Source organism: Rattus norvegicus, chromosome 9 (assembly GCF_021556685.1).
Source record: "Rattus norvegicus strain SHRSP/BbbUtx chromosome 9, alternate assembly SHRSP_T2T, whole genome shotgun sequence".
Classification (NCBI taxonomy): Eukaryota; Metazoa; Chordata; class Mammalia; order Rodentia; family Muridae; genus Rattus; species Rattus norvegicus.
In genome coordinates this window covers 6795906-6817933 of record NC_141542.1, presented here as the reverse complement: position 1 = coordinate 6817933, position 22028 = coordinate 6795906, and the positions used below count along the sequence as shown (strand labels likewise).

The 22028-nt window shown below is 51.1% G+C and overlaps 2 protein-coding genes across 10 annotated transcripts; one reads left to right on the top strand and one right to left on the bottom strand.

The window, feature by feature from the left end:
- Positions 1 to 144: 144 nt before the first annotated feature.
- On the bottom strand, positions 145 to 6158 carry Crb3 (crumbs cell polarity complex component 3). 8 transcript variants are annotated; one of them, XM_087565018.1, is made up of 6 exons: positions 6067 to 6158; positions 3338 to 3565; positions 2806 to 2977; positions 1937 to 2001; positions 803 to 946; positions 145 to 434 (listed from the first exon to the last, which is right to left on the bottom strand). In XM_087565018.1, exons 3-6 carry the CDS (start codon positions 2876 to 2878, stop codon positions 360 to 362), a joined length of 357 nt encoding a protein of 118 aa, XP_087421144.1. In that variant the 5' UTR covers positions 2879 to 2977; positions 3338 to 3565; positions 6067 to 6158; the 3' UTR covers positions 145 to 359. The 8 variants fall into 8 exon arrangements, with proteins under 8 accessions (XP_087421144.1, XP_087421145.1, XP_087421146.1 ...); XM_087565019.1 differs by having other exon boundaries at positions 6118 to 6158; XM_087565020.1 differs by lacking the exon at positions 6067 to 6158 and adding an exon at positions 4745 to 5538.
- Positions 5636 to 21395, top strand: Slc25a23 (solute carrier family 25 member 23). Of its 2 annotated transcripts, XM_087565021.1 has the most exons (11): positions 5683 to 5978; positions 7258 to 7384; positions 8480 to 8567; positions 9510 to 9621; positions 11790 to 11948; positions 12033 to 12185; positions 12353 to 12460; positions 12901 to 13068; positions 17057 to 17207; positions 19574 to 19754; positions 20436 to 21395. In XM_087565021.1, the coding sequence occupies exons 1-11, from the start codon at positions 5826 to 5828 to the stop codon at positions 20668 to 20670; spliced, it is 1635 nt and encodes a 544-aa protein (XP_087421147.1). In that variant the 5' UTR covers positions 5683 to 5825; the 3' UTR covers positions 20671 to 21395.
- The last annotated feature ends 633 nt before the right edge of the window (positions 21396 to 22028 follow it).

Genomic DNA, 22028 nt, shown 5'->3' with positions numbered 1-22028 from the left:
CTTCATCCACCACTCCAAGAGACCTCTAAGCATCTTTAAGGTTCATCTGAAGGCTCTTACCCCAGCTTCCAGCCCATTAGGGACCGCAAAGAGCTTACAATTCAAAGCCTTCTCTCGTTTATCTAAACTAATGTTCCCACAAGCTAAAAAAACAAAAACAAGAAACCTTTATTGTACCTATCAATTTCATATAAATATATAAAAAGTGAGTAGCCCCATCCTCGCTTGCCCTCAAAGTCAAGGTCTCTGAAGAACTCTCTCCCCTTCTATTGAGTATTGTATGAGTCTGACTGCCCAAGCCTTCCACAAGGTCACACAGCCAGGAAGGGAAGATGGATGACAGGGAAGGAGGGGAGGAGCTAGATGGGCAGGCAGCCCCGCACTGGCTCCTTGGAGTCCTGGGGGGCCCGGGCCTCAGCTGCTGCGTGGGAAAACTGAAAGAAAGGACAGGAAGTTTGTTGGGCCTGCGGTCACAGTAGGAGACACAGCAGAGGCAAGATCACATGAGGTAAATGGTAAGGCTCCCCGCCCCTGGTCCTGGCACCCCCAGTTTCATGCAGAGCCAAGCAGAAGCAACATGCTGTATAGCCCACCAGCTGGATGCCCCAGGGTTCCCCAAGCCAAGTCCTCCTGAGTCATCAGAGGCTGTTGTCTCCAAGGTGGCTGCTGTGTGTCTCGGTGTGCCAAGGCAGTCCTGGGCGTTGGTCGTGATGATGGCCTATGGCCAACACCCCTAAATTCAGATGAGCCGCTCCTCCGGGGGCAGCTTGAGGTTGGGGGGTGGTGGAGCACGGGCACCCACCTGCTCCTCACTGCTGGGCCGGTAGGTGCCCTCTGTCTGCCGCTTTTCTCGAAGTTTTCTCATTAGCAGGAATAGCCCCACTGCTATGAGGAGGGTTCCCAGAATGGAAAAGACCACAGTGATGGCCACGATGGCCTCTGAGGACTGTAAGGAGAGGGAGAGTGGACAGGTGTGACCAACTGCATGGAGTCACCCCACCTAAGTCACCCTGCCTGCTCTCTGGGTGGGGTTCTGGGCTGTTCTCAATCAGAGAAACAGCTTCCTTCAGCACCTCCCACACTGGTACTTCTGTCCTGTCCCTTCCACACTACACGCCTCGAGGACGCTGAGCAGACACAGTCCTCCTGTTTTTCTTTCTTCCTGTCTTTCTTTGGTGTTGTGTAGCTAAGAATAATCCCGAGCTTCTTCCTCCTCCACATTCAGGTACTGGGAATACAGGTATGTGCCACCACACCCAAAGTTTTTATTGTCACATGGTCTCATCTATACCCCAGGCTGGTCTTCAATTGTGGCAATCTCCTGCCTCAGCCTCCTGAATGGTAGGGTGACCAGTGTTTATCACCATGCTCATCAGGCAAGAAAGACACTGTGTTTAGTTTTGGGACAAGATCTCATAGTAGACCTGGCTAGCCTGGAATTCACTATGTAGACCAGGCTGTCCTTGAACCCAGAGCTCCACCTGCCCTCCTCCTCCCCCACCCCCAAGTGTATGGGTTACCACACCCAGCAAGACACAGTATTCTTGTTTACTTTTATGTAGAGGTCTTGCTACCTTCTTTCTGCGACACATAAGTCCCATTGCTGTGGCTTTGTGGCATACATAAAACCCTGGGTTTGACTCCCAGCACCCCATAGACCCAGCATGATGGTGGGCACAAGTTAACTCAGCAATGAGAAAAGCAGAAGGATCCTGAATCCAAGGTCCTCTGACTACAAAAGAAGTTTAAGGCCAGCCTGAGCTACACCAGACCCCATTAAGAAAAAAAAAGAGTGTCAGGGTAGGGCTGGGTATAACCTGATTGTAGTACGCATGCCTAACATACACACAGCCTTTTAAAAGTAATGTCTCTCCACTTGTCCCAGTACTCTGGTCTCTCATACACCAGTTCTTCTGCATACACCTTCCCAACTCACCAAGCCCCCGTTGGACCCGCCGCCATCTGGGGGTTGAGTTGTGCTATTTGTGAAAGAGTCTGGTGCTGTGGAACAGAAAGAGGAAAAAACAAAAAACAAAAACTCTTAAGCTGGAGCTTCGCTAGGCATCACTTACACACCACTCAGCCAGACCTTGCAAACCTCTCCCAAGTCTCCAGCTGGAATAGAGGCAACAAGAAGGGCAATCCACCCTCTAGCCACCCAGGTCGCCATTAGAATAGATGGCTTCCAGAACAGTGTCCCCTCCACCATCACTCTGGCCCAGGGCCCTTAAGGACCTGGGCGGGGCTCAACCTTTCCCTGGAGTGTGTGACTCACAAGGCCCCCCCACCCCCAGGCTCCTGAAACTGGAACCAGAAAGACTGAGGGAAGGTCTAGCTGGGTCCACACCTAATAAGGTTCAGCCCTGTCAGCTGGGCCTTCAGGCCTCCTCCAGGTCCCCCTGGCTGCTTAAGACTCTCAACTATGCAGACTCAGGTGCCCAGGCCCTCCCCTCCTCCACCTCCGGGCTGTGCCCAACAACCCCCAGCTCCTAAATTCCACAAGACTTAAGGACTCAGGAATTCTGGGATGCGGGCACGGGGTTACTTTACGGTAGAGCGCTTGCCTAGCAATCAGGAAAACCTGGGTTCGAGCAACGTAAAAAAATTGGAAAAAAAAAAAAAACGTTCGGAGGTCAGCTAGACTAATTTGAAGTTCAGTCCTGATGCTTTCAGACTCGATCGCCAAACACATTCCAAGCTCATTCCTAAGATCTTTCGCCCTCTCTGGGTCGCAAATGCCCCGTACTTCTAAGTTCAACCCGGGATCCCTCCTCCCACCCGAGCGCCACCCGGGACGGTACCTACTTTCTTGGCTCCAGCCGGAGGGCAGCATCGGCAAGCCAAACGCCAAGAGCAGCCCCAGGCCTGGGGTCGCCATGAGCTTGGGCGACGAGTTGGTGGCGCCAAGGACAGGACTTCCCCAGGGCTCCAATTCCTACCGCATCTTGGGTCGAGGAGGGCACCTGCGACCCAGGACCTGGGGACCAGACCAGGGGAAGAGGGCGCAGCATGAGGTGAGGGGCTGGACTCAGGCTCGGGCCCCAGAGACCCGCAACCCAATCTTGGAGTGCGCTCCCCGCCCTCAGCGCCAAGGGTCAGAGATTAAAGATTAACTCCCCGACCGCGTACTTGGGCCAGGGAAAGGGAAGGAGGAGGTGGGGACAGGACAGGCTGCGTGCCCTGCCTCCCTACCTGACCCAGGCGTCAGAGAGGGACTTCGCTCAGGTTTCCAATCCCGGGTTCCCAGCTGGAACCCCGAGTCGCTGTCCTTCACCCGGTCGCTCCAGATCCCACCCGCCCCGCCCGCTCACGTGACCCGGAAAGTTTAGTCACCCACCTAGGCAAAGAGCGCACTTCCGGCTTGTGCACCTGAGCCTGGCTGAGAGGGGCGGGGCGAAGAGGGCGGGGCCGCGCCGCCAGAGCACCTGTAACGGGAACCCCATTGCGACAAGGAGCTGCGCGGAGGGCGGAAGCGAGCAGGTGAAAGGACTGCACAGCTGGGGTCCCTCTGTGGCACAGGTGTGCAGACGCAGGGGGCGTGGCGACACTCCAGAAAGATACACACCTGTAAAGGGCGGTCTCCGATGGGTAACACTGATTCATACTGACGTCAGATCTGGTAATGCTAACCTGAATCCTAAGTGTATTCTGGAGGCGGAGGCCAGAGGATCACAAGTTCAAGGCCAGCCTGAGCAAATCCTATTTCAAAAGTAAAATGGCTGGGAGCGTGGCTCAGGGCCAGAAACCTTGCCTAGAATCACCTAGTGAAGGTCACCTGCCAAGAATGTCTTAGTGACGGCATCGCCCTTTTCTCAGCTATGAATTCAGCATGCCTGAGACCCTGGGTTCCTTCTTTATCCCATAGTCAATCAATCAACTTGTACAGGACTAGTTTCGTAGAAAGATACACAATGTGGACTTGTAGTCAGAGTAATCAGAACACCTGCTTAGAATTAAACCCGTGCGGTAAAAAACACACCTAGACAAGCCCCTGCGCAGAATCCCGCTCAGCTTAATGGAAGGCCTTATGTTCGCACTGAAAAAAGTCCGTATGACAGGCCCACCTGTCAGGGAAGTGTTTGGGGGAAAGAATGGATTTGGGTCTGTGCAGAAGCAGTTATGTCCCATGGCGTCCACAAAGAAACACGTATGCATGGAAACCTTTGGTAGCTGGTAGAGGGCTGGGGTGAGACTTTCACCTCTTCACCAAACACCTGTCCGGAACCACACGACCTCCTGATGTATCTTTGGGTAAAAGGTGGTCATGAACCGGATATGATAGCACATGATTTACCGTCCCGGCAATGGGGAATCAGAAGCAGGCGAATTGCTGCACAATCAAGGCCAGCTAAGCCCCAGAGAACTTGAGTCAAAAGTGCAATAACAACAGTCAGAGGGCTGGAGCTGGAGTTTGTTGTCTAGATTGACTAAGCCATACAAAGCCCTACAACGCCCATTGTAGTGGCATATGCCTTAGATCCCAGCAAAAACAGGTGGATCTTTGTGAGTTCCAGATCAGCCTGGTCTACATAGTGACTTCCATGGCTACACAGAGAGATTGTGTTTTTTTAAAAAGAAAAAAGAAAACTAAAAATAAACAAAAGAGGTGTCCTCCCTTCCTAGGACAGGTGGCTTAAAATCTGTTTGAATCTCTGCTCTGTCTGTCCCTAAATGGGAATCCGGAATAGGATTTTAAGCTTTAGGCTCCACTGTCGCGTGGGAAAAGCAAGTGTCACCTACCTACCTCACAGGGTTTGGGCAGGTTCGGTGCTGAGCAGCGAGTGAAGGACTCTGACATGCGCAACACACTCAATGTTAGCCATTATTTATTATTCGCGGTCAAACGAACGCCCTTCCCCCTGACGGTGAGACGAGAAACTGCACCCGAAACTTGTGGGAGGGACTGGAGCAGGTGCAACCGCTGTCCCCGGCTGAGGCCCCGCCTCCAGAGCCCCTCCTCCTTCTGGTCCCGGACTCCCTTCCCAGGCAGGTCTGCAAAGAGCAGCCTTCTGAGAGTCTGAGTGGGGGCGCGGCGCCTTTAAGAACGCCTAGCAGGCTGCGGGCTGCGGGACTGGAGGCCGCAGCGGGTCTACCGGGAAGCCCGGCCTAGAATGAGCGGACGGGCAGCTCTGGCGCATCTGACCAATAGGGATTTAACTTTGCAGCCGCGCCGCTCGTTGACCTTGCGTTTCTCTCTCTGAGTGACAACAAGAAAAGGAGGCGTGCGGGCGGAGTGGAGTGTTGGGGAGGGAGCCCACCCCTCTTTGTTGATGTCCTGTTTCTGCCATGGACTGGGGAATCTGACTAAAGCAGGCGGACAAAAGAAGCTTTTAAGCAGGTTCAAAATTCTTGCGTAGTGTAAAAACTTGAATTTCTAATGAGGGTTCGGGAGGAGAGGGAGGTGTAAATGAACGAGATCACGAAATCCAATTCCTGACAATCTTACCAAAACCATTTAAGGAAAAAGAGTAAACTGAGGCAAGCAACGTGCTAAGACGGTTTCCACTCCTACCGTCCCAAGAATGCGCTCTCAAATGTGCAAAACCGGAGCGTCCTAGCATGCTTCCCCACGCCCCCTGCTCCGCCTCCAGCCCCCTCCCCCAAGTAATGCGGGTCGGAGGAGGAGACTCAGGTTCTGGCGCGGGCGGGGACGACTAGCATTTATCACTTCCAGCAAGTGCCAGAGCTCAGCCCCGCAGCGAAGAGGCTGCAGTGCGAGTGGGTGCAGAAGCTGGCCCTGTGGGGACCCCGGGGGGGAGGGGGAGCCGGAAAGCCCCCGCCGAGGCCGTCGCTGCGGGGCCTCCCCTCCCCCCCGGGCGGGCGCCATGCGGGGGGGCTCAGGCGACGCGGAGCGGCGGCAGCGCTGGGGTCGCCTGTTCGAGGAACTAGACAGCAACAAGGACGGCCGCGTGGACGTGCACGAGTTGCGCCAGGGGCTGGCTAGGCTGGGAAGGGGCGATCCGGACCGTGCACAGCAGGTACTATGGGCAGCGACCACTGCGACAGAGTCCGCCCGTGCCGTAACGGGTGCCCCTTATTGCCGCGGATATAGCGGCCACTTGCTACCTGTTGGCTGGACCCCACCACTGCTGTCAAGGCTCCCTTCCCTCTGTCCACCTGCGTCCGCGTCTGGCCTGACATCGTCGCGAGACGAGACTGCCAAGGCTCCGGGCCTGCAGCGGCTGCAGCTGCCAGGACCCAGTCGTTTCCCCCTCCCCCCAGGCTGCGGGATGCCAAGGGGGGGGTGGTGGACTGCAGAGCCGGACGCTTTCCCCTCCACTGCCCGGAGCCAAACCCTCCGCTTCTCTGTGCACCATTCGAACGGTGACCCGCTCCCACCTGCAGTTAGCACAACTTGGCACACTGAGCCCTGCCAGCTCTCCTAGTCTCTTATTTACTTTTGCCCCTGGTGCTTTCCCGGACCTGGCCAGTTGCCCCAGGCTGCTCCAGCTAGGGATTCAGGTCCATCTTAGGTCACTCTGCCTCCCCTGCGGTCTGACCTGTCTGGGAAGGAATTTGAGGTGGGGGTGCAGTTTAGCGGTAAAGCTCCTTCCTAGTGTGTGCAAATCTAGGCTCCAGCCTCAGCATGGGAGGTGGCAGTGGGGAGCAGCAAAAACTGGCCCTTCCTCCGTGTGACAGGTGTCTCTCACATGGCACTCCTAGCCTTCCCTAAAACAGACCTATTGCATTTTTGTTGACCTTGAGTTCAACTTTTGGATTGGAATATTAGAGGCCCCATGGCTGTTGGACCTTGTATGAACTAGAACTGTTTCTAACAGGACAATACACACACACACACACACACACACACACACACACACACACAAGACTGCCAAGAAGACGGGGTTTTATAAGAAAAAACTGCGTGGGCAGGCTTGGGAGGCAAAGTGATGAAAGAGAATCAGAGTCAAGGTCTCCTCCAGAGAATTCAAGGCTAGCCTGGGCTACATGAGACAGGTGTCTCAAAATGACAAAAAAAAAAGTGCCCCCAGGTTGCCATTTCCCAGTTCTATGACCTTGAACTGCCTCTGTAACTTTAGAGTCCTCAGTCAGCCGGACTGAGGCACCAAGCAGATTCTTATTGCGGCCTGAGGCATCTTGCTGCAAAGTGGGCTGGCTGGCTGACTACCGAGGTGAAGCCTCCTGTTCCCTCTGTGAGTTCCTGAGGCACGCGGCATGCCTTAGCTGTCTTATGCACACCTTGTGGGGGTAGAGACTGCTGGAGTCCCTGCATCCCCTTCTGTCTCTCTCTACTAGGGCATCTCCTCTGACTGGGACAGTGATGCAGATGGCGGCCTCAGCCTGGAGGAGTTTACTCAGTACCTGCAGGAACGGGAGCAGCGCCTTCTGCTCATGTTTCACAGCCTTGACCGGAACCAGGATGGTGAGATGGGCTGTCTCTAAGCTGGGGAATAGACAAGTGGGTTAGACTCTGAAGCTCTGGGGGAATGGGGAGGGCTGTCTCTGACTCATGGGCTATTTCAGGAGTTCTCAGCCACAACTAGGTGATTGGAGCCTGAACTGGCCCATCCCACCTCCTGTTCCTTTTGCCCTAGGACCCCTCTCTACCCTTCCATGTTTCTTTTCAGACAGTATAGTAGGTTCAGAGACCCTCAGATGCAAGGATACAAGACCCCTTGACTAAGCATCTTCTAGGTTCCTTAAGTATTACCTTACAGTTGGAGATATAGATCAAGGGGTAAAGTGCTTGCCACAAAACCACCAATTCCTGAGCTCAATCCCTAGTTCCCATGCCCATGAAAAAACTGGATGTGGAGGTACATGCCTGTAAGCCCACCCCTGGAGAGGGGAAGATGAAAAATGAGTAAATAACCAAATATGGCTTTAGTTCCTTGTAGCATCGGTACCTCTGTTGTCACCCCTGAACTCACTCGTTCACTCCTGGGAGAGAGGACTTTCCAATATCACTCAGTTTCAACCTCGAGCAGCCTCCACAACCCGTATAAAAATCTCTCCCCATACCAAGGTGGCAAACGACTTTGATCCCAGCACTCTGGAGGCAGAGGGGCAAGCAGACCTCTGAGTTTGAGGCCAGACTGGTCTACAGAGTGAGTTCCAGGATAGCTAGGGTTATAAGAGAAACCCTGTCTCAAAGGGGAGAAAGGAGGCATCTCCCATGAGGCTGAGGAGCTGACTCAGTCAGAGAGGGATCTGAGTTCAAGCCCCAGAACCTGTGTTAAGAAGCTGAGTGTGGTGGTGCCTACCTGTGACCCAGCACTGATAAAGGAGACTGCAGTTGGTGAGGTGAATCTTAGAGTTCAACTTCCAGATAAATCAGTGAACTCCAGGTTCAGTGAGAGACCCTGTCTCAAAGGAAAGATGGAGAGAGACTGAAGACAGCCATCTACCTGTGGCCTCCTCATACACACACACACACAGAAGTGTGCGCATATGCAGGGCTTCTGGATCTCCCAGTCCAGCCTGGCCTTTGGGTGTCTCTGGGGCTCCCCTTTTCCAGGTCACATCGATGTCTCTGAGATTCAGCAGAGCTTCCGTGCACTGGGTTTCTCCATCTCAATGGAGCAAGCAGAGAAAATCCTACACAGGTGAGTTATGGGAGATTCAGGTCCTTGGACTCTCACCCCCACCACACTCCCTACCCCACCAGACAGCACTGTCAGGACAGTGCCCCAGACGGGGTTGACCAGGAGGGCAGGGATGAAAAGTTGAACTTTGGAGTCAAACAGATCTTAGATTAGTGGACTGATGACCCTGTCTGGCCCTAAAACGGACCGGTAATACAACTACCCCCATAAGCTTGGTCTGAACGATTTCCATATGGAAGCCCACCAGACCGTGTGACTAGACCATAACTGAAGCATGAACCTGTCATCCTAGCACTTGAGAGACACAGCAGGAGGATTGTTGTGAGATTGAGAACAACTTGAACTACAGAATGAGACTTGACAAAAAAAAAAAAAAAAATCCCCACAAGCCAGGCAAGTGAGGTTGGCAAGACAGCCTACTGGTAAGGGAGCCCCTCAATCTGGATGAAGACAGTTTGATCCCCAAAACCCACGAGGTTGGAAGGCAAGAATCAACCACTATATGCCATGGCACAGGTACATGTGGGCACACACATACACATACACACACACACACACACACACACACACACACACACACACAATTTAAAATAAATATATATTTTTTAAAGTTGTGAAGCTCTTTAGCCAGGTAGCACATGGAAAGCTAATGCAGGAGGATTGCCATAAGTTTGAGGCCAACATGGTCTCCAGGGTAAGACACTAGCCACCACCACCCTTTCCTGCTACCCAAAACAGCCATGGGGATGTCCTAACACTCAGGTACTAAGGCAGGAGGATTGCTGTGAATTCCAATACAGCCTGGACTTTAAAGTAAGACCTATATCAGACAAACCAGTGCTATAGAATGGCAATGAATTTTGTGCTCCCCAAATCCATGAAGGCTAGCAGCACCCACCTCCTCCAACCCAGACACTGAACTTGTGCCAACTCTACCCCCAGCATGGACCGTGATGGCACCATGACCATTGATTGGCAGGAATGGCGAGACCACTTTCTGCTGCACTCTCTGGAGAATGTGGAGGATGTCCTTTATTTCTGGAAGCATTCAACAGTAAGTTGGAGGTCACCTACAGGGCGGGGGCTAGCTCCAGGGTCTCCCCAGGACTCGGAAGTTCTGGGCCGAGACTCCAGAGTTGTTGTCGGTATCTGAGGCTCTCAGCTCTGAGCCTTTATTGCTCCAACTGGGGCTGGGAGCCTGATGACCACTGGTGGACAGTTCTGCTTAGAACCCTCTGGTCCTTCTTAGACTCCAGGGACAGCTAGTGGGAAGTGGGGTTACGGGGAAGAAAATATACCAAATGGTGTTCCCACACTTAGCCCACACAACTGCCAGCTGCCAGGTGCTTGTCACCTACTCCAAGGCTCCTGGGGCTGATGGAAGGATGCAGGCAGACACTGTGTCTAGAAGGTTCAAAGGAGTCCACAGGAAAGGAAAGGGAGGCCAGTTCCTGCACAGAGGTGGGAATCACTTAGGATCTTGTGGTGTCTGGAAGATTACTCTGTGGGACCTGACAGGGTTCCCGTTATGCTGGCTTTTTCTGGGGAGATGTCAATAGCATCTACTTACTCCAGCTTACGTAACAACAGACCAAAGTGAGGCTCTCACAAAGGTCCCACTTGGTGGGCCCATGAGTTTCTTCAGCGTAATTGCGGAGCACCGTGAGGGGTCACTTACAGGACCTGGGATACCCCAAACAGCTACAGCACTGCTGAGTCCCACCCCATTCATGGATGGTGACCTGGTAGAATCTGTACCATGGAGTCTTTCAATTGACCTTCTGCTTCCTTGTTAGTGTTTCCCAGGATTCCTTGCAGCTGGGGTGGGACAGTGAGCGGACTTCCAGGTTACATCCTGTGCCCCAACCCCTTTAGGGGGTGTCAAGAGCTCCATTACCATAGACCCAGTTATCACCAGATTGTTCTGCTCAGTTTGTTGCCATGGCTACCAGGCCAAGGTAATCACTGCCTAAAAATGGCACCGGGGGTGATGATGTCATGCTCAGAGAAAAAAAGCTATACTATAATCCTCTCGGGAGATCCAGAGACGTCCACTCCCCAAAAATGCACCATTGGGAAATCTATTGCTGGGCCTAGGACAGAGTACATCCCTCGGGGAGGACTCTGAGGAGAAGACTTACAGAGGAAGACACTCTAGGAAAGACACCTGGGGGAAGACTCTTGGGGAAGGATTTCTAAGGGAGGGCTCTCCATGGAGGAGATGACTGTGAAAGCAGATTCTTTTGAAGGATTCAGTGGCTCTTTTGGTGGAATCAGTGGATCTTATGGTGAGATCTGGTAGATTCTTCAGTAGGATTCAGTAGATTCTTTGGTAGGACTCAGTGGATCTTTTGGTAAGAATTGGTGACTCTTTGGTGAGATCAGGTGATTCGCTGGTGAAATCCAGTAGCCCATTTCTTAAGTTTCAGTGGATTCTTTCTTTAGGGGTGGTGTTGAGACAGGGTCTCTCTGTGTAACCATGGGTGTCCTGGAACTCACTCTGTAGTCCAGGCTGGCCTCAAACTCACAGAGATCCGCCTGCCTCTGCCTCCCAGTGCTAGAACTAAAGATGTGCGCCACCACCGCCCAGCTCAGTGGATTCTTAGTTTGTGCAGAGAGGCACAGGTAGAGGTCAAAGGACAACTTGGGGAAACATCTCTCTTTGCATCTTATGCATTATGGATGTTGAACTCAGACCTCCAGGCTTAGTTGAACACATCTATGGAGCCCTCACAAGGCCCTCAGTGTACTCCTGTGGGAGTCTGTGGCTCCTTTGGTGGAATTCAGTGGACTGAATTATTTGGAGAACTCAATGGATCCTTTAGAGTAACAGTTCTCAACCTGTGAGTTGTGGCCTCTTTGGAGTTCGAAGGACCCACTCATAGAGATTGCATATCAGGTGTTTATATTACAATTCATAACAGTAACAGAAAATAATTTTATGATAGGATCAGTACAACATGAGGAACTGTATTAAATGGTCAAGCATTGGGAAGGTTGAGGACGACTGCTTTAGTAGATCCTGCAGAGGAATCCTGGCATCTCACTGACAGTTTTAGTGGCACGTGGTAGGATCCAGAAGGGATCTGCTGGGCTCTTGAAGCAACATCCTTTGGCGGGCTCTGGGATGTTCTAGAATTCATAGAGGAGACTTCTCCACTTAGGACCCAGGTACATCCCCCACCTCTGCTGGAGCCTGACATGTGCAGCCCCCATCCTCAGGTCCTGGACATTGGTGAATGCCTAACAGTGCCTGATGAGTTCTCCAAGCAAGAGAAACTTACAGGCATGTGGTGGAAGCAACTGGTGGCCGGTGCAGTGGCTGGCGCTGTGTCACGGACAGGCACAGCTCCTCTGGACCGACTCAAGGTATTCATGCAGGTGAGAGAACCTGAAGGGAGCCACCCTATCATCCAGGCCCAGACCTAGGAGGGCACCGCAAAGCCACCTTCTCTCCCCACTTAGGTCCATGCCTCAAAGTCCAACCGGCTCAACATCCTAGGGGGCCTGAGAAACATGGTTCAAGAAGGGGGCCTCTTGTCCCTCTGGCGGGGCAACGGCATCAACGTGCTCAAGATCGCCCCTGAGTCTGCCATTAAATTCATGGCTTATGAACAGGTAGGACAGGTCCAGGAGAAAGTATCTTCAGCATTGGGAAGCAGAAAGTAAACACAAGGGCTTGTGGGCTTAACTTGGGCCTGGCCAGCACTGTGGCAGGCAAAGGACCACTCAATAATCCCCAAGGTTTCTATGCACCCAGTCCCACAGCCATATTCCACCCTCAGATCAAGCGGGCCATCTGCGGGCAGCAAGAGACACTGCACGTTCAGGAGCGCTTCGTGGCTGGCTCCCTGGCCGGGGCCACAGCTCAAACCATCATATACCCCATGGAGGTGAGAAGGAGGGGGCTCGAGAAAGATCCAGAATGGGAAGGTGGGCCTCCTATACTGTTTCATTGCCCACTCTGCCTCAACTGCCTGACTTGGGACTGAAAGCCATTTCCTGTCTAGCTTGTCTGGGTTTCTCAATTTGAGCTGTGTGTAACTCCTAGGGACTTGGTTAGAACTGTTTGCACAGTAGTCATAGCAACTGGCCATTTATGGATATGCCTGCCAAGATAGAGGACAGCAGGTGTGTCCTAGCACATCTGGTTTATGTGGTGCTGGGGCTAGAACCCAGTGTTCCGTGCACCCTAGGTGGGCACTCTACCACTCAGCCCCAGCTGGGCCCTCAGCATGTCTGCTTTCAGGAAGAGCCACGTCTAGGTGATGTCACTTCTGGGCATGATGATTCTGAAAGCAATTTTCAAGAGGTTAACAGAGTTCTCACCTAGGTACTAAAGACTCGGCTGACTCTACGCAGAACTGGCCAGTACAAGGGGCTCCTGGACTGTGCAAGGCGAATCTTAGAGCGTGAAGGGCCACGCGCCTTCTACCGTGGCTACCTGCCTAATGTGCTGGGCATCATTCCCTATGCAGGAATCGACCTAGCTGTCTACGAGGTCTGTGGATGAACGCCCTCCATCCCTCCTCCTGGGATCTGGCCTGGGACACTCCTTGCTAGTCGAGCAGACTTCTTGTAACTTGGAAGGGCAATCATGAGCTTGGAAACTGGGTTGGGTCTTGGAACCCTGGAGAGCCCTCCAGTTATCAAACCTCTATCTTCCATCACTCAGTGTTGCAAAAGCTTGTTTCTGTGGCACACACTTGTTGCCATGGGACTTGAAAAGATGAAGGAGGATCTGGGTTCAAGGCCATTCTGCCCTAGGTAGTCAGTTCAAGACAGCTTGGTTTTGTGTCGCAGTAGTGCCACACGCCTTTAATTCCAGCACTCGGGAGGCAGGGACAGGCTGCTCTCTGAGTTTGGGGCCAGGGTGAGTTCCAGCTAGGGCTACACAGAGAAATCCTGTCTCAAAAACCCATTTAAAAAAGAAATCTTGCCTTAAGAAATTAGCAATAACCAAATAGAAAAACGAGGACTAAAGAGATGGCTCAAAGTCCTTGCTGCTTTGGCAAATGACCTGAGTTCAGTTCCCAGCACCAACATCCAGGTCTAACAAGGCTTTATAAAGTCTAGCTCCAGGGAATCCAACACCCTCTTCCGGTCTCCAAAGGCATTGTACTCATAATGGTGTGCACGCACACATGCATGCACGCGTGCGCGCACGCACACACATACACACACACACACACACACACACACACATTTGTGCACACCTTTTTTTTCAAGTATTTTTAAAAGCTACACAAAGCCAGGTATGGAGGCTGGTGTCTGTCACCCAATACTCAAAAGACTGATGCAGGAGGATTACCACAACTGGGCATGGTAGTATAGGCTTTAACCCCATGCCTAGGGAGGCAGAGGCAGAAAGATCTATGTGAGCTCAAGGCCATCCTGGGCCACAGAGAGAGGCCCCTTCTCAAACAAGAGCAATAACAGAACCATTCTCCCTCTTGGGGTATCCACGCTTGCCTCCTCGGAGTTTGGGACCCTTAGTTTTATAGGAACCAGTGACCCCTTCAGCTCCTAGGAGCACTGAACATGGTACACAGTGACCCACAGAGATGCCAAAGTTAGTTAGTGTGGGTTCTGGCCTCATCTCTAGGCCAACAAATTATTTTTCCTTTCTTTTTTTGCTCCATTTTTAAAAAATTATTTTCAAATTTTATCATGTATGGCTGTTTGCCTGAATACACCGTGTGCATGTGGTGCCCGTGGAGGCCAGAAGAGGACGCCAGACCCCTAAACTGGTGCTACATGTGGTTTTGAGCCACCATGTGGGGGCCGTGCATTAAACCTGGGTCCTCTGCAAGAATAGCTGGTGTTCTTAACTGCTGAGCCTCCTTTCTCTCCAGCACGGCCTCCACCTTGTTTTCTTTCCCTTTTTTTCTTAAGACAGACTTACATAGCCTTGGCTGACCTCAGAGTTGCTGTATAGCTGAGAGTGAGTTTGAACTTTTTTTTTTAAATATACATTTTATTTATCTATTCATTTAACATACGTGAACACACTACAGCTGTCTTCAGACACACCAGAAGAGGACATCGGATCCCATTACAGGTGGTTGTGAGCCACCATGTGGTTGCTGGGATTTGAACTCAGGACTTCTGGAAGAGCAGACAGTGCTCTTAACCACTGAGCCATCTCTCCAGCCCGAGTTTGAACTTCTGATCCTCTTGACTACACCTCCAGAGTGCGGGGATGACAGTCTACCATAGCAGGCCAAGTTAACGTGTTGCTGGGATGGAACCAGGCTTCATGCATGTTAGGCAAATGCTCTACCAACTGAAATTTGGCTCTTCTGTTTGTCCATTTAATTATGGGGGCTCACTGTGTATCCCATGATGGCCTGAACTCATGGTAATGCCCCTGCCTCAGCATCTCTAACGATGTGACTTCAGGTTTGCACAGCCATGCCTGGACTTTGACATGGGTACTGGGGATCAAACTCAGGTCCTCAGTCTTATGTAGCCAGAAGTTTTCTAATAACTAAGCTGTCTCCCTAGCCCTGAACAGCTCTTCTTTTATGCTTATGGCTATTGTGTGTCAACATGTCACAGCATGTGTGTGGAGGTCAGAGGACACCTTACAGGAATTGGTTCTATTCTTTTACCTCCAGGGTCCCCTTGGCTGCAAGCACCTTTAACCACTGAGCCATCTCACCAGCCCATAACACTCATTCAATATCTGCTTCCTCAGCGCCCACATAGTGCCTCCCTTTGCCACCTATAGCTCGTCCCAGTGGATCAGATGCTTTCTTCCAGCCTCCGTGGGCACTGAATGCTTATGCTATACGGACATACACAGAGGCAAAACACCCATACACATAAAACAAAAATAAATTAAAGTTAAATAAAATAAAAATTAAAGGCACATCCCTTAAATTCCAGAACTTGGGAAGCAAAGATCTCCATGAGTTTTGATTCCAGTCTGGTTTGCATTGTGTGTTCTAAGCCAACCAGAGCTTACAGAGAGATTCTGTGTCAAAAAAAAAAGGGGTGAGGGAGCTGGGGAGATGGCTGAGTTGTTAAGGTACCAGCCACACAAGTATGAGGACATGAATTCTGATCCAGAATCTAAATAAAATGTCAGGAAGAGTGTCTGCACCCTGGGGATGGGAGAATCACTTGGCTCAATGAGCGACCAACCAATGAGCTCCAGGTTCTCTGAGAGACACTGTCCCCAGAGATACAGTGAGAGTGGCTTAGGGAGATACCAGATGTCAACCTCCAGCCTCATATGCCCTTGAGTGCACATGCACCCCAGCACATACACAAGAGCAACATAGGCACTCACACCCCAGAAAATAAAAGGGAGAAGGAAGGAGAAAGGAAGATCTTGGAAGAATGCTCCAGGAAATGCCAGAGATTTGGGCACATGGCTCCCTTTCCCCTTGGTCTCTTGTCTGCTGAGTAAGAACCATGTAAATAGGCATCCGCCATTGGTTGAAATACTCTGAGGTTGCACTGATGTGGCTCATTGGCTCACCTAGGCTGACTAGCCTGCCAGCCTCAGAGACCACCTTCTTCCTACCTCCCCAGAGCTGTGCAGGCTGGGACCTGAATTCAGACCACCTGACTCACACAGTCTCCACCTGTGGAGCCGTTTGCTGGGCCCTTCTCTTTTTATTTTAGATTTCACTTGTTTATTTTTATTTTAGACAGTCCTTTATTAAAGGCGTCCATGCCACCACCACCCTAGCCCCGGAGTACATCTTAAAAATCCGAAAGAGGGGTTGGGGATTTAGCTCAGTGGTCGAGCGCTTGCCTAGCAAGCACAAGGCCCTGAGTTCGGTCCCCAGCTCCGGAAAAAAAAGAAAAAAGAAAAAAAATCCGAAAGAGTGGTGGCATACACCTTTAATCTCGCACTTGGGAGGCAGAGGCAGGCAGATCTCTAGATCGGGGCCAGCCTGGTCTACAGAGTGAGTTCCAGGACAGCCAGGGCTCCACAGAGAAACAGTATCTCAAAAAACAAAAATAAATCACAAACAAACAAACAAAACCCTGGAAAGGATCCTTCATCTGAATGCACAGTCCTCCCTGCTGTGGAGTCACTGCCCAGAGGTCCTCCTCATGGAGTGTGCAAAGTCCAGGAAACAAAGGGGAAGAAATACAGGGCCCGCTCATAGAAGCCAGGCTGGGTAGCACAAGCCTGCCATCCCAGCACTGGGGTGGCTGAGAAGATGGCAACCTCAAAGCCAGTATGGGACAGACTAAGTCCATGTCCCAAAATGAAAGTTTGAAGAGCAAGGGATGTAGCTCAGGTGGTGACGCTGAGAGCATGGCTCGGGGTAGAGCACCCCACTCCCACCTAGAATCTGCCAGTGAGGTACTGGGGGGATGTGGCACTGGCCCAGTGGAGAAGACATACCACATCATCTACTCCAGTAGCCCCGGCACCCATGGTACACAGCGCTGCCAGCAGGGTCTTTGACAACAGGATCTCTCCATCTGCACCTCTTGAACCCACCTGCTCCTTTCTCTTCCAGACCCTGAAGAATCGCTGGCTTCAGCAGTACAGCCACGAATCAGCTAACCCAGGCATTCTTGTGCTCCTGGCCTGTGGCACCATCTCCAGCACCTGTGGCCAGATTGCCAGTTACCCTCTGGCACTGGTCCGTACCCGAATGCAGGCCCAAGGTGAGAAGTCTGGGGTAGGAAAACTTGGGTTCCACTTGGGTTCCACCTGCTCTCACAGAACTCTGTGTAGGTAGAGTCCTGAGCCAGGATCCTTGTGGGTTTGGGTGGCCTTCATAAACCCTTCATCTTGTCTGGACTTCAGTTTACCCATCAGTGAGCCTAAAGGAGGAGGCTTTTACTTTAAAGGTCTGAGAGTTCAATGACATCAAAAGTACAGGGAAGTACCACAGACAACATTGTGGCATTTCTGGGCCTGCCAGTAACTTGAGCTGTTATTCAAAACAGAAAATAAGGGAGTGGGGGTTGCTAGGAACATTAGCCAAGGTCAAGAAGGACAGTTTGCTGGGTTCTTCCTTCCTTCTTTCCTTCCTTCCTTCCTTCCTTCCTTCCTTCCTTCCTTTATTTTATGAGACAGGGTCTCCGTGTGTGGCCCTGTCTGGCCTGGATCACAGAGCTCTACACTGGCTCTGTCAGCTGAAGGTGCACCCTGTGCCCAGCCCTAAGGACAGCCTAGTTACTGTGTTTTTTTTTTTTTTTCTTTTTTCTTTTTTTCGGAGCTGGGGACCGAACCCAGGGCCTTGCACTTGCTAGGCAAGCGCTCTACCACTGAGCTAAATCCCCAACCCCCTGTGTTTTGTTTTGATTTTAAGGTATTTTACATTCTTTAGATTTATTTTTATTTCTACATTTAGATTTATTTTTATTTCTATATAGATTTATTTTTATTTCTACACAGTGTGTGTGTGTGTGTGTGTGTGTGTGTGTGTGTGTGTGTGTGTGTGTGTGTGCCTGAGAGGGGGGAGGGAGAGGGAGAGGGAGAAGGAAAGACCCACAGAGGCCCATCAGAGACCCTGGAGCTAGAATTACTGAAAATCCCTTGTGTGGCTGCCAGAAACTGAGCTCTGGTCCTCCAGAAGAGCAGGAAGCACTCCTCTGGCTGAGCCATCCCCCAACCCTTGATTTTAGGGGTGTCTGTTTGCTTGTTTGCTTGCTTTTTCCTGCGTATTCTTTTCCCATGAGTTTTTCTCCTGTTCTGTTATCCCTGAATCTGTTTTTGTGAACCTTAGTGTTTGTGTGCTGGATTTTGGCTGGAGAAACTATCAGTGAGTGACTAAATACACTCTCTACCCTCATGTTCATCTCCTGGGGGTGAGGACAAAGTCAACGTAAATCATTCCATGATCAGATGTGATTCAGGGAGAGAGGTAGGAGCCCAACTTAGATTAGGTACCACAGAGGGCTCCTCCACAGCCAGCTCTGGGATGGAGAATGGGAAGATAAGTAGATGCTAACCCTGAAGAAAGGAGGAATTAACTTTAAGGAAAGGCAGATTTCTCACCTCTTGTCACACACAGACACACATATGTATTCATACAGATGCACTCTTACATGCAGACACATGTATGTACTCTTAACACATAAGCACTTACACAGAGACATACTTATGCACTCTCACACATGTACATATGAACTTTCACACGTGCATATGCACACACAAAGACACACCACACACTCATACATGCGCTCATACATTTATGCGCCCTCACACAGAGACACACATAAGCACTCCCATATAGTTGTACATATGCACTCTTATACACAAATACACTATGCAGTCTCACACATACAAACAGACACACTCTCACACATGTCCACACAAATATGCACTTTCACACATGCACACACAGAGACACACATATGCATTTCATATAGTTATACATATGTGCTCTCATACATGTTCATACAAGTCACACATATGCACTCTTACAATGCACATATATGTGTAGTCTCACACATGTACACACAGAGATACACATATATGTACTCTCACAATGCGCACACACAGACACACATGCACTACCACATATGTACATACAAACTTTTACATGTGCACATGCACACATAGATATGCACACACAGATACACATATGCACTCCCACACATGTACATACAAATTTTCTTTTCTTTTCTTTTCTTTTCTTTTTTTCTTTTTTCGGAGCTGGGGACCGAACCCAGAGCCTTGTGCTTGCTAGGCAAGCACTCTACCACTGAGCTAAATCCCCAACCCCTAACATACAAACTTTCATAGTGCATATCTACACACACAGACAAATATACACAGACTCATGTACATATTCTCACACATGTACATACCTAGTGTTTCCATGCATCCCCAAATGTAACCCCTAAGATTAACAGTTCCTAGACCCACAGACATCCTGAGTTTTGTGGTAGGTCCCACTGTTCCTCTGTCTCACCCTCCTGCCTCCTGTTTAAATGGCCACCTAGTCCAGCCCTAAGGTGAGGCAGGAGGGAGAAATGGGATGGGGAAGCTTTGGTCTTACCTGGCTTCCAACCACCTACAGCCTCCATTGAGGGTGGCCCGCAGGTCTCCATGGTGGGTCTGCTTCGACACATCCTATCCCAGGAGGGTGTATGGGGCCTCTACCGGGGCATTGCCCCCAACTTCATGAAGGTCATTCCAGCTGTGAGCATCTCCTACGTGGTCTACGAGAACATGAAGCAGGCTCTGGGGGTCACATCCAGGTGAGGGACTGGGAGCCTGTCCCCCCAAGATTCTCTCATCTTCATCATGGCATCCCCTACGCTGATGTCTTCAACCACCGGAGACTGGTGGCCTGACCAGTGGATCCTAATCCCTACCCCAAGGCACTGGACCCCAGTACCCAAATCCCACATCCTGTGTCCTGACCACGGTACCACTCTTCAGCCACAGGATCCCATGACTTGATCCTCAACTTCACAACCCGACCCCCAAGCCCAACAACCCCTGGACCCCACATATCTGCACTCTTGACACTTGAAATGTAAAACTACCCATACCCTGGCCCCAAGCCTCTCCACCCTGCTCATGCACACCCCAAAGCTGAATCCTGCTTTTCCCTGCCCCACTGGGTTCTGGGCCTCCCTGTGCAGCAGCAGGTGGTCCCAGTGCCCCAAGCATGGGGGCACTCATCCACATACCCCATAGACCAGACCTCAGAGCCTCAGGCACCAGACCCAGTGCCCTAATGGCACACTGGACCAGAGATCCCCAAACTTGCTGCTGAGTTCCCTGTCATCTGTCTCATAGCTCAGCCACAGGGTCCTGACAGGGCAATACCAAGATCCTGGGCTCTGCCACTGGTCCCTGGATCCCTGGGCAATGCATTTCCCTGTTTGGGGTTCCATATCCTCCCATTTTTACTGCTGGGTCTACATTTCCAGCACCACCCTTGAGGTCTCTCACCACTGGACCCCAAGTCCCGATCCACTGGATCCTGGCTCCTGGAAGCATGGGAAAGCTCCAGGCCTCTCATGTGGATCCCACATGCTCCAGCTGCTAAATTCCAGATCCCAGATTCCTTCAAGCCCTTCTGTGGACAACATCCACAGAAGGCCAAACTCCCAGACACCTCTCTATCCCATCTCCTACACCCCAATCGTCACTCCCCATGTCTAGCTCCCAGTAGCCCAGTGACAGTATCCCATAACCCAGACACACACTGGAGCTGATTCCCACGGCATGAGAGCCTTCTGGAAGCTCAGACACCAGACCAGTGGCTCCCTACCAGGCGGTAAGGGATCGGACATATGAATGCTGGATTGCACCTCAGCTAGGACACACCTCCCCTCCCACCACTCCCCAAAGTCACTTCATTCCCTGTCCCCTACTCTCTCCAATGTCTTCCACATTCCCTGCCTTCCCACCAGGCCAGTCACTCCCAGAACCCAGGCCACTCTGGGAGGGTCCAGTCTTGTTCATGGGGATCAGGAACAAAACCAAGGGGACCATCTGCCTCCCACACTGCCAGCCCTGCTTGGGCCTCAGAAAGTCACAATCAAGGACCAACACACAACATCCTTCCTGAAACCCAGCATCCAATATGCAAATTAAGTATCCCCGAGCTGACTCGGAGTTTTGTTTTTTTGATTTTTTGGTTTTACCAGAGAACAAAGTCCCCTGGCTCCCACCACATCCCCATACCCTCCGCACTTCAAGTTAGATTCCAAGCTTAGAACTGGGAGCTCTCCGCTCCGCCTCCCAGTCTTTAGGAGACCTCTCATCAAAGAACTGAGAGGAAAACTGGGATGCTGGGGGACACGGTTTCCACCAACCTACACCAAGTCCTACCTCCCTGCCCATGTGTGTCATTTCAAGAAAAAAATAAATTTTCTAAGCTCTTATTGTTGCTTTTTAATTGTTTAAATTACATTTGTTTATTTGAGTGAGGGGCATAATGGGAGGCAGAGGAGAACTTGTGGGAGCCTGTCCCCTTCTTCCCAGTGTGGATCCTGGGGGTCAAACTCAAGCTCCGGTGGAGTGCCTTTACCTAATGAGCCACCTCACTGACCTCATTCCAGTTTTGCTACTTTTTAAATAAAGTATAAATAGGGGCTGGAGAAATGACTCTGCAGTTAAGAGCACTGACTGCTCTTCCAGAGGTCCCAAGTTCAAATCCCAGCAACCACATGGTGGCTCACAACCATCTGTAATGGGATCTGATGCCCTCTTCTGGTGTGTCTGAAGACAGCGGCAGTGTACTGGCATATATTAAATAAAACTTTTTTTAAAAAGTATGAGCAGGTGTACATGTGTGTTGTGTATATGTGTGTCTTTCTCCTTTGTGTCACGTGTGTGTGTACACACACACACACACACACACACACACACACACACACACACACTGGGTAAAGTGCTTGCCACACAAGCCTGACCACCTCAATCAGATACCTGGGATCTACATGCAAGTGAAAGGATGGAGATGACACAACAAAACTGTCATCAGACCCCCACGCATGCATCATGGTACATATGTA